Genomic DNA, 18,179 nt, shown 5'->3' on the forward strand with positions numbered 1-18,179 from the left:
TATGTTGCGCTCCGTGTTATGCTGTGTGGAGTCCTGCGGTAACCGCGAGGCTACATGAGGTGAAATATACAGCGAAATGAACTATTTGACAGGCGAAATATTTGACGGATAAAGCATCACAGCAATCAGCTGATGTGCAATGTAAACAAATAACGTGCACAAAATCGTAACTAAATCCATTGAATAACTTCAATATCCAGTACTTCGTCAATTTTTAGCCAACAGTTCATAATTTCTTCCAATTAGGGAATGTTCTGCTTGAGAAGATATTATTTTAAATAGAATTTCGAAAGCGGATGTTGTGTCTCCCCCAACCCTTTAGCTATACCTGTCAGATATTTCACCTGTCAAATAGTTCATTTCGCTGTATATTTCACCTCATGTAGCCGCGCGGTAACACGGAGCGCAACATAACAACTGACAGCTACCAAACGCTTCAAAAAACGCTTCTTTGCTGGTAACATGTTTTGAATATCCTTAGTAGGCCGCTCATTGCTCGTATCAATATCCGTATCAGTATCCTGCGGTATCGTCTGTTATGATCTGGTTTCCCTGATAAGTAGGAATACAGGCGTCCCCCGAGTTACGACCCCCTCGAGTTACGACCCCCTCGAGTTACGACGATTCGCAGATAGGACGATTTTGATTTTGACAATTAAAAGTTGTCATTGACAAAGAAATTGATGTATTTTTTTTTAATATATGGGCTGATAACCGTTATACACACATTTCCAAAGATTCCACAACTACCCTATCTTGAATATTTATATTGTGTACGGTTTTTAAAATATAATTATTACATTATCGAAGATTATTTTAAATAAAATACACAATATCATAAATTCAAACTCTTCAACTTCGGTTATAGACTTTATATTCATAGATATTCGACATACGACTTTTTCGACTTACGCCTTGCTTTGGGACATTTTTTCGGTCCCAAATACAGTCGTATCTCGGGGGACACCTGTATTCAATAAAGATATGTACAGTCGCAATTCAATAGTTCAACGTATATTTTTAGTATACATGCTCTTACATTGAACGTCAGAAAGATAACTGACATCTCAATGAAAAAGTATACGTATGTAATTATTCAGTTTTTTCTTAGGTATAGCAGACACAACGCTTTTAATTTCCAATAGGTACGCTCAGACACGGCCTATCTTTCTTTGCGAATCCTTCCCCTTAAACCAGAAACAAGTGTCAAAAAATATTCGCCAATATTTTTGCGTTCACACATCACGAATCAGGATAGAATTATCGTAATTTAACTAAATAATTCGTAAAACATGGGTTCGAGTTATGAGAAATGCACAATATGCATACCGTTAGAATACTTTGGACTTGGGAGAAATCGAAAACCAATGTTTAAACACGTAAAAACGCGATATTTCTGTCGGCATGTCTAAAGATTGCAAGCAAATATTTTAGTTATCGATCCAGCGATAAATAGCTTGGATTGCTTGAAAAAGATTCACCACAGGCTGCTAGACTTCCCCTACCTCAGTGAAAAAGTGTATTCCCAAGTGCCACAAATCCACTAAAAGACCACTAAACGGCTTCTAAACGACTCAAGCTCTCTACCTAAACGGAATATAGAAAGACTTCGTTTAGCAGACGCCAAACGACTCATGCATTCTAAAAATAGCAAAAAAGCTGGTGGCGCTATCTGTTGGTGGGATACCCCAACCAGTTGAGCTTCATCGCTTGGAGGAGAGCTTTCTCATTTCCTGTGTACTGTTGTATGGTTTCGCATTGAAGTTATGCATCGCTAGAACTAGAACGGCGATACGATTGTTTAAATACTAAACTCCAACGGAAACCACCAGCACTGAAGCAAGTGAGATTTGAGTAATGGTCGTTGGTGATGATACCCACGTATCTAACCACACGACCATTTATATAGATTTTTGCTCAGAAAGTTAGAAGGCTATATAGGTCATAATAAAATGCAACTTGTCGAAACACATTGCAAGAAAGGGATAGCAATATAATGATGAGTTGTAATATGCCATCTATTGATCAAACCAATGAAGCTGTGGAGCTTTCATTTTTTTTTTTTTTCTATGGATATTAAATTTTCCAGTCGTTTAAGCTTAATCTGTGGCGCTTGGGTTTAGAAATCTATGAAAGCAGCAAAATCAAATAGTAGCTCGTTAAAAATAAAAAAAAATACAAAATTATCAGGATGGGTGAAACATTCATCTAATTTCACAAAGAGATCTACATGGTTTAGTGCTGGTGGTTTCCATGGGAGTTTAGTATTTAAATAATAGTATCGCCGTTCTAGTTCTAGCTATGCATAACTTCATTGCGAAACCATACAACAGTGTAGAGCGAAGGAAAAAGCTCTCAAAGCGAAGAAAGCTCCGCTGTGTGGGTGTCCCACCAACAGATGGCGCCACCGCCTTTTCCCAAGCGCCACAGATTAAGCTTAAACGACTGGAAAATTTAATATCCATAGAAACAATTAAAGCTCCATAGCTTCATTGCTTTATTCAAAAGATGGCGTATTATAACTCATCATTGTATTGCTGTCCTTTTCTTGCAATGTGTTTCGACAAGTTTCATCTTATAATGACCTATATAGCCTTCTAACTTTCTGAGCAAAAATCTATATGAATGGTCGTGTGGTCAGATACGCGGGTATCAACATCAACGACCTTACGCAAATCTCACTTGCTTCAGAGCTGGTGGTTTTCATTGGAGTTTAGTATTTAAACAATCGTATCGCCGTTCTAGTTCTAGCGATGCATAACTTCAATGCGAAACCATATAACAGTCCAGAGGGAATGAGAAAGCTCTCCAAGCGAGGAAGCTCAACTGGTTGGGTATCTCATACACAGATGGCGGCACCAGCTTTTTGCTATTTTTAGAATGCATGAGTCATTTGCCGTCTGCTAAACGAAATCTTTCTATATTCCGTTTAGGTAGAGAGCTTGAGTCGTTTAGAACCCGTTCAGTGGTCGTTTAGTGGTCGCTTATACAAAGCAAGCGTAAAATTTTTGAGTTATCGCCTCGTGTGGCTTCCTTATCACTACACTACAACACTAACACTACAACAGTGCAGTGAAATCCAATGAAAAGTCCTTAAATAAAATTTCAACCACTATACGACCAAAAATCAACCATTTTGCCCCTTAAAAATTGTACCTTGGGTGCGCTGTGGACGTTGACAGGCATGACAACGTCAGCTCGTGGCCACGTAACATAGCTGTCAAGTCGCATTTTCGCATCTTTTCCTCTTTCGCGCAGTTCGGAACTTGGTGGTGCCTATTTTCCCGTGTTCGATAGTGGCCAAGAGTGCGGATAGTTTTCACCGAAATTACACGCCACGTTAGCGAATAAATGTAAGCAATCGTACGATTGATAGTACAGCTAGGTAATGTGAGTTCCGTGCTAACGAAATGCAGATCCCGCAGCGAGCGCGATGTAGATATGTATCGTTCGCTGCATTTGTGGAATGTGCCTCCCTCCTCCTTGCTTTCGATTGGCAGTGTGTAAAATGATTACGAAAAAAATTGGCTCGATTCATGATGAGTTGGAAGTGGTGTCGTTCGCACGGAGTAGGTTGTTCTCGAAAGCTGGTGAAGGTTTCGGTGGTGTCGCGCATAGTGAAATGGTATTGCAATTAGCCTTACCTGCTATATTGCTGCAAAGTGCAAGAGTGGAAAATCTACCCACCCGAATCGATCCCCATGGTACTGTGGTGAAGTTGCAGTTGATTAAAGCAGGCCCGTTTGTAACCCCTCCGTGTGCAGTGGTTCCTTGAATGAGGATGATTTCGTTTGAACGTGTATTGCGATTTGCATTCAATTACTGACGTGCGTGTGTGTGAGCGTATGTGTGTATGCTAGTGTGTGAGCGTGTGTTGCGTTGTGTGTGAAGCGAGGGTCAACGTGTCTCTGAATTAAACGGACAGAGGGCAGAGTTTGGGCCGGATTGTTCCTTGAATGAAGTCGTAGTCGTCCTCCTCACTTGCAATGGGTTCATAATCCATTGGCTGGGATTTCCGTTTGCCCTTGTCGATTTGTCTGCTTCTATGTGTGTGTTTGTGTATCTGTGCACGATAAAGGAACGTTTCGTTCTGTTCGGCACAAATTGGGTCATTAACATGGTGGAAGGACGCCACCAATTATGATCGATGTTGTTGCTGCTCTGCATTGTCTAGAGCTGCCTGACCTCGAGAGTGTGTCAAGCAAACCTTTCAGTTTTTTTTGGAGATTGTAGAACACTTGTAGAGATAGTGTTCAATTAACTTAAAATACGAAAAGTTTGCTATAATTTCAACAAATAGCTGCACAATATGTACGGCGTTCAATATTATCAAAATATTGTAACAAACAGTTGAATTACGATCACGTAGCAGTTTCACTTTGTATTAGTCGCATCATTTTCCTACCCATCCTCAGCTGTGCGATCGTGCGTCACCACCACAATAATGAATCAGCAGTTAGCTTAAGGCTGCGCTGAACTTTAGATTGCTTTGTTTCCATAGTTTTTGTTTACATTTATTCAAGTATTAAAGATAATTTTACGTCATCATGAACACGAAATTTTGATTCTCGCCCAATGAATCGCACATTTTGGTAATGATTGTTCCACTGGAACTGAACAGGGGCAACTGATACTTGGATAGTATTGAATTGTATTACCACCGTTGATCACGTAGAACATACGTTTTACGCGATATTTCAATACAACCATTTCAATGAAAGCTGGCCCTACACGTAGCAATTAAACACGTGGCTATACATGTGCATCTCATAGTGTTCGAGCCGAGTGAAAACGAGACGAGGTAAAGGAGTCTCTGTAGTAGTGGCCTAATCGCGCATCGTCAATTTTTGATAAGAAATAATTGCTACTCCTCCTGATAGCAACGTTTGTTCACCTTCTGTCCACATCTGTCCTCTTTAAAATAAAACAAAACCTTCACAAATAGTCGACATATGCGTGCGGGTTGAAGGAAGTTCATTCCACTGTCTTTCCCTGGGACCTTCACGGTCACCAACAGCACTTTATTTACGGCTGCTTAGCAAGGTTGTTGAATAAGCCGTCTGTTCCACTGTCCCTTTGTGGTAGTGACACAGTCTGGGCAGAGCAGATCAACATTTGCGCGAGATGAGGAGCTGCTTTTTGGCTGTGTTTGTGTAGTACGACGCACATTACGAATGCAAAGCTGTTTCTTTTTAATGAATTGATAATTTCCAAGCCTCGCGCAGCTTTGCGTAGAACTTCCTTTTTTTCATTACACGTGTCTTTGTTTTGTTTCAATAAAACATTAACTTATTACATCGTAATTACATGGCAACAGATCGTGTTATTGCCGAGACTTATGTTAAGGAAATCAAGTTTTAATTATTATCCTTAAAAACTGAAGTATTCTGAATAGTGGTATGAGCTCGGAATCGGACCTACACGATTCTGATTGCGTATTGGAATCAATTCCGGAGCCAATTCGAGAGCCGATCATGGAAACCAATTCCGAAGCCTATTTCTGGACCAATTCCTGAGATTCCGGAATCGATTCCGAAAATTGATTCCGGACCTACTATCCGGAAGCGATTCCAGAAAACTTCGGAGCTAACTTCTTAACAATTTTCATACTTGTAGGGAAGTATGTATGTATAGAAACGTTGAGACAGGCCACGATATGTTGTTTCATATCGATACATCGTTGTACGAAATTGAGGGTCTTGAAGGGCAGTGTGCAAATTAATAATTAATTAATAACAGTGGGTAGTTTTTCTTGCATTCACTATATTGATTTATTATTTTGTTATTAATTTTAGCTCTATTAAAGCGTCCACTACATCTGGATGATGTCTTATCCACCACAATATTATGGAATGCCCAACGGTTTCCCACACACTTCCAACGGCCAAAGTCAGCAGTATCAGTACCCGCAACAACAGCAGCAGCAGCAACCACAACAACTCCAGCAGCAGCAAAGTCAAGACCAGCAACTGTATAAGGGACAATCTGGAGACGCATCGAACGTATCCAAGGGACCTACATTGCCGAATGGTCCTCCGCCAGCGATAGCGAACAGTCAGCTTCCGCCCACTACAGCGAAGCCGTTCACTGCTGCTGGTGCTGGTGGTGTCGCCGGAGGACCGCAAGCGGCGGCCGCAGCATTCCCCATACCGTCGCAAGGATCAGCAGTGCCTACGCAGATTCGAACTAACATTGTACAGAACTGGGCAACTACGAACGGGAACAGTACCACCTCGTCGCGTACATCTTCACCGGCCTTCGGGAGCAATGGTATGCCACCAGCGACTGTGGCAGCCCCCAGGACGGCGCCGGCACTAGCGCCCGAACCGGCGCGGCCCTATCCTACAACCAACGGTAACAACAACCACAACAACAACAATCTTCCGTCGATGGCATCTAGTCAACTTCAACCACCGCCACCAGCCGCACCTCAGACGCTCCCGAGTGGGCAGGCTACCGCTAGCGGCTACAACCTCAGTCCCAACAACAATTGGTCCAGTGCGAAGATGCCACAGCAGCCCGGCGCAGCCCATCTCATCAACACGCCACCAAAAAGTTCATCCGGTATGTCGACGCCACTGAACGCTTCTACGCCAACGCTGACCGGTCCGACGATACTGGGCGGACAGCAGCAAAGTGTGCAAAAGTTAACCGCCAGCGTGCAGGATCTAAGCCTGCAGCAGCCACCAACCATGGGCGTTGCTGCGCAGGCAGCTGGCGCAGGAGCAGTAACGACGCAAGCGCCGAATCAGCAGTCGCAACAAACACCAGCAACGGTTAACGGTGGTGGGCCACCAGTTGCCTCCACCGCTACCACAAACGGTACAATGGGCGCAGCGGCTATGTTTGCCTCGCATCCGGCAGGAGCGACTGCTCGGGGGTACGGTCAAGCGCCACCACCGTCCAGTGCGCAGTATCAACAAATGCAGCAACAGTCACAACCACCACTAAAGCATACACAGCAGCCGCAGCAACAAACGGCGCCATCATCGATGCTTCAAGGACCAATGCCGAATGGGCCTGGTAGCACCACTAATCCATCGTTCCAGGCGGCAGCCGCTGGGATGGGAAAGTTTAATGCTCCTCCACCGACAGGTGCTTGCTTGGGTTCAAATATGCCCACAGCACTCGGTGCCGGGCAAACGCCATTGAACAAAAGGCCCATGTTTCCCCCGGCATCGGCAATGGCTGCTGCTGCTCCTCCGCCAGCGAGCGGTGGTCAGGTTCAGTCGCAAAACCCGTACACTGCTATGATGCAACAACCTGGCGCTCCGGTACAGACCCAGCCACAGCATCAACTTCCATCCCAACAACAGCAACAGTTCCAGCAGCCACCACAGCAACAGCGCAATCAGCAGAATCAACAACAATTCCATCCGCAGTATATGCAGCAGCAGCAACAGCAGATGCAACCTCAGCAACAAATGCATCAGCAGCAACAGCAACGTCAGCAGTACGATCAGAGCAAATATCAGGCGGGATACGATGACGGTGGGTACGGCCGAGATTACTCGAGAAATGTTGTGCGCACTGGCTTCAACAGCCTGTGGGGCACCAATGCGATCGACTTGCTGCAGAATCGACACGTTTTACCCACCGACCGAGTTACACCACCGTCGATACATTTGGTGAATCCGCTGCAAAGCTCGGCCAATTGCAATCCTGAGTAAGTTTTATCGATTGTTGTTTGTACTTTTTTCTAATTTTCTACGAACGATTTTCTAATTTTGGCGTATTGCTTCCTTGCACACTCCTTGCAGCATATTCCGATGCACTCTAAACAAGATACCGGAATCATCATCGCTGTTGCAAAAATCACGCCTACCACTGGGATTGTTGATTCATCCGTTCCGGGATTTGAATGTAAGTGGCATAAACAAATGGACAATAATACAAAACAAGGCCAGGATCCGCTTACCCTATCCATAATGATGCTTTTCAGAACCTGCCCGTTATCTCCTGCAACACAATCGTACGCTGCAAATCCTGCCGGACGTACATAAATCCATTCGTGTTCTTCTCGGATAGCAAAAAGTGGCAGTGCAATCTTTGCTATCGTACAAACGATCGTATGTATTCTGTTGTTTTGTGGCTACTACTGCTCGATGTACTCAAAATTAATATCGATGTTATTTGTCCTATTGACACATAGTGCCGGAAGAATTTCAGTATGATCCAGTTACCAAAACCTATGGCGATCCAACCAGAAGACCAGAGATCAAGTCCAGTACGATCGAATTTATTGCTCCATCAGAATACATGGTAAGGCAGAAAGAACGAGAGAGAGAGAGAGAGAGAGAGAGAGAGAGAGAGAGAGAGAGAGAGAGAGAGAGAGAGAGAGAGAGAGAGAGAGAGAGAGAGAAAGAGAGGTCTACCTTCTAAACGTCTTCCAAACATTGACAAACGTAACTAAAATGTACGATCCACCCTTTCTCAGCTGCGTCCACCACAACCGGCCATCTATCTGTTCCTATTAGATGTATCATCGCTAGCCCAGCAGTCGGGCTACCTGTATACGGTTTGCAATACGCTGATGGAGCATCTGGATTCCCTTCCCGGGGATGCCCGTACGCAGGTCGGATTTATTGCGTACAACAGTGCTATTCATTTCTACAACATTTCTGAAGAATACAATCAACCGCATGAGGTGACGGTTTTGGATGTTGAAGGTAACTGTTAACTGAACCTGGAAAACGAACAATACATTATTAAGCCATTTGTTTCGCTTTGTTTTTTTTTAATCATTTAGACGTGTTTCTTCCATACCCGGACAATCTGCTAGTGAACTTGAAGTCGTGCAAAGAGCTGGTCAAAGATCTACTGAAACAATTGCCCAAGCGATTCGAACACACACACGATACTCATAGTGCTCTGGGAGCGGCGTTACAAGTGGCATATAAGCTGATGGTATGTGTGTGTGCATATGATAATAAAAAAACAAAAAAGGATAGAATGTTGCTATTTAAAAAAAAAACGTTTATCTATGTGTAATTGATTCTTACAGAGCGCTTCCGGTGGACGTGTTACAGTGTTCCAGACATGTTTACCCAACTACGGTCCAGGAGCACTGCAGTCAAGGTATTTAATTGAACATAATGTTTTCAATTAAAAATGATGGTTATCGTCTACATTTAATGGTTTTTCGATTTGCATTTACCTTTCTCCAGAGAAAATCCAAACAATCGTTCCTCGAAGGAAGTGGCCCACCTAGGACCGGCTACAGATTTTTACAAACGTCTCGCGTTGGAGTGCTCCGGTCAGCAGATTGCCGTCGATGTATTTTTACTAAATAGTCAATACTGTGATTTAGCAACAATTTGTGAGTAGCAAAATGCGGGGAAAGGATATACTAGGTTCATTTTGACAGCACAACTAAACTGTTTCTTCTTATTGTTGTTTTTTTTTGTTTACCAGCTGGCATTAGCAAATTTAGCGGTGGCTGCATGCACCACATCCCGCTGTACAGTGAATCGAAGCCGCAGCTAGTGAAAACGCTCCGTAAGTCGTTGGAGCGTTATCTGACGCGCAAGATTGGGTTCGAGGCGGTGATGCGGGTACGGTGCACTCGAGGGTTGACAATACACACATTCCACGGTAACTTCTTTGTCCGCTCGACGGACTTACTGTCCCTGCCGAACGTGAATCCGGACGCAGGCTTTGGAATGCAGGTGCGTGTTGTGCGGACTTCCACAATCTAGCCGCTTTATCAACAACGCTACGGCGATGCAAGCATATGCTAATAGCGAATCGCATTGTTCTGTTGCAGATAACGTACGAGGAAAGCTTAACCAAAATCAAGACGGTTTGCTTCCAAGCGGCCCTGCTCTACACGAGCAGCAAGGCAGAGCGACGTATCCGCGTGCACACGCTGTGCATACCGGTTACGGAAAGCCTGTCGGAGGTGATGTACTCGGCTGATCCGCAGTGCATAGTTGGGCTACTGTCGAAGATGGCCGTCGATCGTTCCGTAACGTCCAGTCTGTCCGATGCCAGAGATGCCTTCATTAATGCGACGGTCGACATCATCAGTGCGTTCAGGCTGGTGCAAAATCTGGCCCAAACGTCGAGCAAGCTAATGGTGCCGGAAAATCTGCGACTGCTGCCGTTGTACATACTGGCCATGTTGAAGCATGTAAGTGGCAATGCATTCTTTGTTTGAGTTTCCCTCCGAACGGTTCGGATCTTATGTTTATGATTGCTCTGTATTTTAGCCTGCTTTCCGCACGGGAACGAGCACACGGCTAGACGATCGTGTGTTTGCCATGAGTGAAATGAAATCCCTTCCGCTGGATCAACTGATGCGGTACATCTATCCCGATTTCTACCTATTAGATTGCCTGTTTGTATCGGGTAATGGTGGTTACGTCGATGACGGACACAAGCTAGAGCCGCCACGATTGCACTTATCAGCCGAGAAGTAAATATCAAGTCATGAGAAGTGTTGATGAGAAGATTTTTTTTTTGAATTTTACGATTGGTTTTCTCCCTTTTCTAGGCTAGACTCTCGATCGATGTTTTTACTTGATTGCGGTCCGTACATGTATATTTATATCGGCTCCAATGTGGCTTCAAGCATAGTGCAAGATATCTTGGGTAAGTTGGGGCGAAGGGCGGTTTTGCTTGGTGATGATCGCAAATTACTTACAGATTTATCTCTACCCGATCTGTAGGATACAACTCAGTCGCTGAAATACCTGATTTTTGCATCGACCTACCCAGTCGGGAGACGAAAGCGAGTGAAGCTTTGTTAAATTTCTTGGATATTGTAAATGAAGAAAAACCTTACACATCGTATGTGCAAGTCATTCGGTAAGGAAACTTAGCTTTTAGCGTAGCTTCGCTAGTAAAGCCACTGGTGGTACCGCGCAACTGATCAACGCTGAACATTTCTTTTTCCAGTGATACCAGCCAATTTAGGTCGGCAATGATAGAGAAATTCGTAGATGATCGTAATCCAAATTCACTGTCCTACTACGAGTTTTTGCAGCATTTAAGTACGCAAGTAAAATAAACAATGCGATGGTGCAAGTGTAAATGGCCACGAACCAGAGGAATTTTTCTACATCAGCTCTTCAAAGATAAACATTTTTTGCAACTAAAAGTATCATTGTATGTATATAGCATACTTACTAAGCTTAATTGTTTTGCGGGTACGCTCGTGGTGCAAACACAATAAACCTACAATGCATATTTCGCATACACAGTTGTGTAGCTATGGTGAGGTAGCGACATTCAACATAAGTTCGATCGATTTTAAAACTCTTAAAATACCGATGTTGCAACAGAAGTGTCCCGAAACTATAAACACAGGTCTTCAAAACGGAACGAGCTAGCATAATACAGAGAGTGTGTGTGCGCGCGCGCGCGCGTTTGTGTGTGTGTGTGTGTGTGTGTGTGTGTGTGTGTGTGTGTGTGTGTGTGTGTGTGTGTGTGTGTGTGTGTGTAGAGATATTGCTTTGGCATGGGTTGATCTATTATAATCCCAAATAGTACGTATTAAAGCCCGACAGTGCATTAAGCAGACGGTTATAAACAATTTGAACAAAAAATCGCATCTGGCAAATGGAAAGTGGAAATTTGTGAACCAGCAGCAGTAATGGGACACACCATGGTGTAACAGCAAATAGAATAGTTAGTGTGGCAGGTATGATATCTTAGTTTTAATTTAGGAAACAAATAATGAATAAACAGAAAAAAGTACCCAATAATGTATGGCATATTCCAACGAACCAAATCAAAATGTTATATGCAAGCGAACGTTGTAGACATTTTAGTACAGGAGATCGGGAATATTTCACATTTGATTGTTTTTCTCGCGTAGTCAAATGAACCGTTTTCCTAATACTAGACAATTTATTCGAAGCAGAAACTCAAGCGGAGGTTGGGCAGCCACCACCAGGCGTGTACGAACGAGCAGGACAGCAAGGAAATAAGAATTAAACGTAATTATCGAGCTGTTTGCTATTAAATACTTTTGAAAATACTATTCGCACGTTACAGCGTTATCGAAGAAAGTGGGTTCTTTAACGAACCTAGATATTGAAAAACCAAAATCTACACCGATGCAATTTTCATGTTAAAGTTCTATGTTGTCCCTCTTCTATACATAACCCTTAGCCTTATATACTATATGTTCATACAGGTTCAATGATTAACTTCAGTCTAGGGTTGATTGTGTTGTTTTTCAGTGCCCTATACATTTTCCCCGTTCAAAACCAGACCAGAAGTTCAATGATGAGGTTTATTTGAGGTTTAGATAATAAAAAATCTCATTCTCAAACCGTTAAAATCTGTTTCTTTTACAGCTTGTACAGTGTAGTGTTGAGAAGCTAACAAAGTTAAGTCGCATATGATGCGTACTTTTGCAATTTTGTTTGAAATTATACTTTTTGCTAAGTTATTCATGCCTATTTGTAAGAACGTAGCTTAATCAAGATGTAAGGTTGCGCTGCTATAGGAAAAACACCCTTGCGTTTTAATGTAGGCTGCCGTTGTTTAATTTTGTCTTTCGGTTTGCCCGTCCATTGTGAGATAAAACGCAGAGAAACACGCGTGACGCATTGCGAACATTCAAAATATGCAGGTATGCCAGAACTAGATCACATGTGTTAGTTAGAATGTTTGGTTGACAAACAAATCAACATAAGCTAGCGGGGAGGAATTTATGTAGTGCGGGATAGTGGAAGAATTTGGTGTAATGTATCTGTAACGAGTAAGGCTTATAAACATGAGATAAAATACCAATCAGCAAATTTGTTTGGCATGTAATTTGCATCTCTGCAATGTATTATGTTTGATTCAAATATTGAGAAAATTAACATCGACAGCCGTGTTCAAGCGATTGTCCCTAATGTAGGAGGTTGAATTGAGATAAAAGTTTCATCTTATAAGAGGGGAATACGTCATAATTTTTGCAGCTTTTTGTGTACTTTTTGGAAGCTAATTTTTACTCTAAGCTGCAAGCGGGTCAATATATAATCCGTATCACATTCCAGCTTCTATCGTTGTCATTTGTAACTGTTTTAAATGGTATTCTATAATACAGTAGAACTGTATAGTATTACAGTAGACTGGACGGTTGCCGGTTAATCGATTTGCACTAGTTTTTTTATTAATTCACCTTGAATCAATCGATTAATCGATAGTAAAATATTATTTTAATCAATAACTACAGGTTTAACAACTGTTCATGAACAAAAATGAATTTTAAAAATACCACTAGACTATACAGAGCTGCACAAAAATCTGGTTGCCCACTTGGCTGTCGCTGCAAATGTTCGCTGTACGTTTGAACAGCTGTCACATTTATGCGCACGGTTAAACCGCCCGCCGGTTGATCCGCCCCCGGATAATCGACGTTCTATTGTATTTGAATTGACAGCAAAAAAACTATTCGAAGTCCATCAATTCGAACATCGGTGAAACGTCATCACGACCAAATTATTGATCTAGTTGGCAACACGGTTTCAAACGACTCAACGATATTGTGCAAAATTCGTCCATTGTGTTCATTTTTACTACGCACTCGTGGTGTCGTTCCGCAATAAACTCGAAACAATGTGTGGTGGCTGTAATGTAGATTATAATGCATTGCTATTCGCAAATTTATATTTAGTACAGAAAACAAACCAAACAAAAAGATGAAAATGGTGTGAGTATGAAAAACTTCTAACTGTGTTTGTTACGTAGAGCTAATCTACATTCTTAAAAAAATGCCGAATCTCGGTTAATTTTTACCGAGATCTGCACAACCGAGATCTCGGCAAAGATCTCGATTCAATTTCTGTTACCGATATCTCGGTTAAAAATGCAAATGACATTTTGTTTTGACGTTCACGTTTAATCGAGATTTTCGGTTAGAGCAATTCGAGATTTCAGCTAACTATAAAAACCATCTATTTTTTCAATTTTAGTGGTTTTATTTGCGTAACAAGTTAGTTTGGGTAATATAAACAAAAACAATTATTTATCGAGCCATAACCATAGACGTAGCAGCGTGAGCCCATGATGATTGCCGGTGTACATCTTCTGCAGCATGATGCCACCATCGTATCTGTAGTTGGACGGCAGGAAGTCACCCTATCCTTATGAGAGTTAAGGTGGGATGGGAACCGCAAGGACGAGCGCCGGTACAACACCAGATGGTGTACAGCGTCTGGATGTAGTACAGGTACAGGAAGATGAGCCGGGCATGGAGCGGGCACCAGAATAGACACGATTCTGTAAAGCGGACAAAGTGAAACAAGCCTGAGTGAATCCTGATTAAACGTCATGTGATCGAGTATTTGGATATTTACCTCGTAAACATAGTTGATCAATATTTGCGTTAGCAAGTTAGAGGTTTTTCTTCACGTTTGACCGTGTTGAATGGATTTGTTTGTGACGCAGTAGTCAAAGACCATTTGTGGGGAAACAGCCGACCACCGTGAAACGGGGGTTGAAGTTGTTAAAGGTAACTTCAGACCTTTCAACCATGAGAGCAGGCAGACTGCCTGAGTATTTGGATATTTACCTCGTAAAGGTGACTGGAGATGAAACCTGAAAGTTGGAACGGACCGGCATAGGTCGGTCCAATAGGACTAGCATCCGATAATCCTTTGATAAGGCTCCAAGCGACGATCTTATGTGCACTGGCTGCGTGCGTTGACAGAGCTTCCTAGCCCCACCCGTGCTCGAACGTACGCTACTGATGCTCGGTTTCTTCACGCTGGGTATATTTTCATTTATTTTTCACTCTATTAATTTTAAATCACAAAATCACTCCGAAAGGTTTCTGTATCACGAGATTAAGAAAATGATGAATGACAGATATAAAACCGAGCCTCGGCTATCTCAAATAGTAAAGCCGAAATTTCGGTTATTTTGACGGATGACCTCGGTGAAAGCAGTGTTAAAGTACTTAATCGGCATGTTGTGTTGCCGAGTTTCGGTTAAAATATTTATTTAACTGATATTTCAGTTTTAAATGAAACTGATTATCGGCAATGGGAAATTTTCAATTGACATATCAGTAAAACATAGCATAGCCGAGGGATTTCGGCAGTTTATTTAACCAAGGTCGGAAAATATTTTTAAGTGTGTAGTCAATTAATTCATTTTTCATATTTTGCATAATTCTGTCTCACTTCACAGTAGTTGGTATTATTGTATAACAATAATTTCTGCGTTTGTTCTGTTAATACTTAACAGAACATTATAAAACTTTTCTACCGGTGTAAAGATGTAGTGCATATTAGTGATGGGTGTTTCAGAGCGCCCCAACGGCTCCGGAGCCGACTGAGAATCAACGGCTCCAGACTAAGAGCGTTTCTACATACACCGAGAAAGCAGCTGAGAAAATAACTGACAGCATGCTTTGACAGCGACTGACAGCATTTTCGGTGAGAGAAATCTCCTCGGCATGCAAAGAACGATGGAGCTGAGAAAAAATTGAATTGGCAGTTTATGGCGAACGATCAATTATAGTTTGCATTTTTGCCGTCTAATAATCGTAGAAATATTATTAAAAATTAAAAGAAACTTTTTTGACTTCATTTCAGCGATTAAAGTGTATTTTTTGAACATCATTTTAAAAGTCTCATCTCGGCGCTTTTCAGAGCTTCTACACACATCGGCGTGAGAAACCGATTGTCAATTCTCTCACAGCAATCTCTCAGCTGCAGTCTCGGTGTATGTGGAAACGCTCTAATACGGACGTCACACGAGGCGTAAACTCAAAAAGTTAACGCTTGATTTGTATGGGAGAGCGTAAACTTCGTGTCAAAAGATTATAGGGTTGTATGGCTGAAATTTAGTTTACGCCAAAGTTTACGCTTCGTGTGACGTCCGTATAACGGTTTGATGTACGGACTCACACGAGGCGTGAACTCAAAAAGTTTACGCTTAATTTGTATGGGAGAACGTAAACTTCCTGTCAAAAGATTATAGGGCTGTATGCAAGGTAGAATGTATAATGAGGTGTAGTTAGGCAGCGGTAATCGCTACTGCGGGCGTGCGGGCGTGCGTGCGGAAAAAGCAAAATTGTTTGATTCTGACGCGTGCGGTTGCGGGCTGTCACCCGCTGCGGGTGTCAAATTCCATACATTTTCAGAAAACGCACGTACGCCCGTATCAGCGATTACCGCTGCCTTATAGCGCTTTTGGCGATCCCCCCCCTGGGCTCCGATTTTGACAGATGGTTTTCCGCTTGTACATGTATTGATGGATTGTTTACGTTTTGCATGGTCAATATTTGGTGGAGATCAATTTGGGTGAATATTTTAGTTTATTAGAACACAGCCCGTGATTTAAAATGGAAATTTTCCTACGAGAACTTGAAGCGTTCGCCAAACGCGGAAAACTAACTGTCAGTTTTCTTCGTCGATTCTTCTTCCACCTAGCTGTCAAAACGGGCTTATAACTTGACCTGATATCTTTACGGTCCTTGGGCTGTATGGCTGAAATTCAGTTTACGCTAAAGTTCACGCTACGTGTGACGTCCGTAATAGGGTCGGCATTGTATGATAGCGTTAAACACGAATATATCTTCTCGCAAGTGTGGAAGCTAACACCCGATGTGTTTGCAGTATTGACATGCATGAAGTTGTGTAGCATTGTTGGTCCAGTATTTCTAAACAATGTTCAAACTTATCGATTTTTTAATACATTCCTTTAAACGTGACTTCCCATGTGACATTTGCTCGAAATTGTTTTTCCATATCTGCTCGATTAGTATTCGATACACTTGAAATTGTGGATTTGTGTGTGATCAAGTGTGTTGAAAGCGCTAAGATTTGGTGTGTTCGTAAATTAGACTTTCCTCTATTGATGGATGATGCTGTCGAGCTCATTTTACATTCATAGCTTTGGTATTTGATAAAAAACAAAAGCAAATTTTGTGTGAGGTTATTTTATAAAAAAAAATCGATATTATTTAAGTATAAAATGGCTACATGACCAACTATAACGATACGAAACATCATTTCCGATTGAATCTAGAACAAAGCAACGATAAAGCCGCATCACAGTTGATTTTACAGAACTTTTTATAAATTCCCTTAAACTGGTGCAGTTTAAGGGAAGTTTAAGGCTCCAGTTTAAGGGAATTTGCTCGAATTCCCTGTTATTCGTGCTCGAAAATGTCTATTGGGTTACTCAGCTCCGCCGCCGTGGTGCGGTGCCAGCTCCGGAACTGTGCATGGATGCATTTAGTAGCTTTTGATGTATAATAATCAGTTCCAATACTTTTGAGGCTGCACATGATGAGGTGATCCCTCGATAGCTCGGTACATTATTTCTGTCGCCTTTTTTAAAATAATGGAGTCATACACGACGTTTTCCGTATTTCAGGTACTTTACAATCATTCAGAGACAACTGAAATAAACGCGCTAATAGAGGACCTAGTGTATCATTGCATTTTTTAAACAACAACGAAGGATTTCCATCCGGAACAGGAGAATAAATCATTTTAAACTTATTTGAGGTGTTTTTAACACTTCCCGTGTCCACACGTAGATTCTGTATATTGATGATGTTATTTCGAGCGTCGTACCCGTTCAATTTTACTAGCTTCAGTATTATGATTGCTACATGTCACTGAATCTGGCAGCGAAAGTTTCACATATATCTTGATCGTTGACAGCGACGAATTTTTATCATGGTGTGCGTAAAAACCTAGAGTTAAGCCGATGGAAGATTTTCTAGGCTTAAAAAAGGGGGCGGGAACGGGTACCACGGTTCTCTCCCGCTCCCATGTAAAATACACGGTGCGCTCTCTCAATGCTCGCGCCCATACGCGAGCATCCTTTCGTGTGCTTGTGTTAGTTTCTTTCGTGTTGCGCTGTGTGCGTTTCTTTCGTTCAGCGATCGCTTACACTCGCTGCGTATTTTTTTGTTATCTAAAGCTAAACAAAAACGTAAACACGCGTAGATTTTTTTTCATCACTTTATTGAAACATTTACATTTTAACTTTACACGATTTCACACATTTACGTAAGTTGATACACAATATTTGACTAAAATAAAATTGATCGCTCCATCGATGCAAACGTTAAAATGGCCGAATATCTGCGTAGATCCTTTTGTACACGTTGATTACTGTAAAAAAGGTACGAAATGAAGCTGCGCGATGTACATAACATGCATTACGAATCATTCGCGCAGCTTCATTTGAATTCGCACAACACTTGAACACCTGAA

General features: G+C 42.1%; 1 protein-coding gene across 3 annotated transcripts; it reads left to right on the forward strand.

The window, feature by feature from the left end:
• The first annotated feature begins 3,224 nt into the window (after nt 1-3,224).
• Nucleotides 3,225-11,688, forward strand: LOC121592379 (protein transport protein Sec24A). 3 transcript variants are annotated; one of them, XM_041913780.1, is made up of 15 exons: nt 3,225-3,385; nt 5,796-7,666; nt 7,761-7,863; nt 7,943-8,069; nt 8,153-8,262; nt 8,438-8,669; nt 8,750-8,907; nt 9,005-9,078; nt 9,168-9,319; nt 9,415-9,668; nt 9,767-10,132; nt 10,212-10,417; nt 10,496-10,593; nt 10,671-10,809; nt 10,900-11,688. In XM_041913780.1, exons 2-15 carry the CDS (start codon nt 5,823-5,825, stop codon nt 11,009-11,011), a joined length of 3,975 nt encoding a protein of 1,324 aa, XP_041769714.1. In that variant the 5' UTR covers nt 3,225-3,385; nt 5,796-5,822; the 3' UTR covers nt 11,012-11,688. The 3 variants fall into 3 exon arrangements, with proteins under 3 accessions (XP_041769714.1, XP_041769713.1, XP_041769715.1); XM_041913779.1 differs by having other exon boundaries at nt 3,225-3,353; XM_041913781.1 differs by lacking the exon at nt 3,225-3,385 and adding an exon at nt 3,753-3,843.
• The last annotated feature ends 6,491 nt before the right edge of the window (nt 11,689-18,179 follow it).

Source organism: Anopheles merus, chromosome 2L (genome assembly GCF_017562075.2).
Source record: "Anopheles merus strain MAF chromosome 2L, AmerM5.1, whole genome shotgun sequence".
NCBI lineage: Eukaryota > Metazoa > Arthropoda > Insecta > Diptera > Culicidae > Anopheles > Anopheles merus.

Coding starts and splice junctions, on each gene's coding strand:
- LOC121592379 (XM_041913780.1), top strand. CDS start 5,823: ATGATGTCTTATCCACCACAATATTATGGAATGCCCAACGGTTTCCCA. Junction 8,670..8,749: donor GACGGTTTTGGATGTTGAAG/GTAACTGTTAAC, acceptor TTAATCATTTAG/ACGTGTTTCTTCCATACCCG. Junction 8,908..9,004: donor AAGTGGCATATAAGCTGATG/GTATGTGTGTGT, acceptor TGATTCTTACAG/AGCGCTTCCGGTGGACGTGT.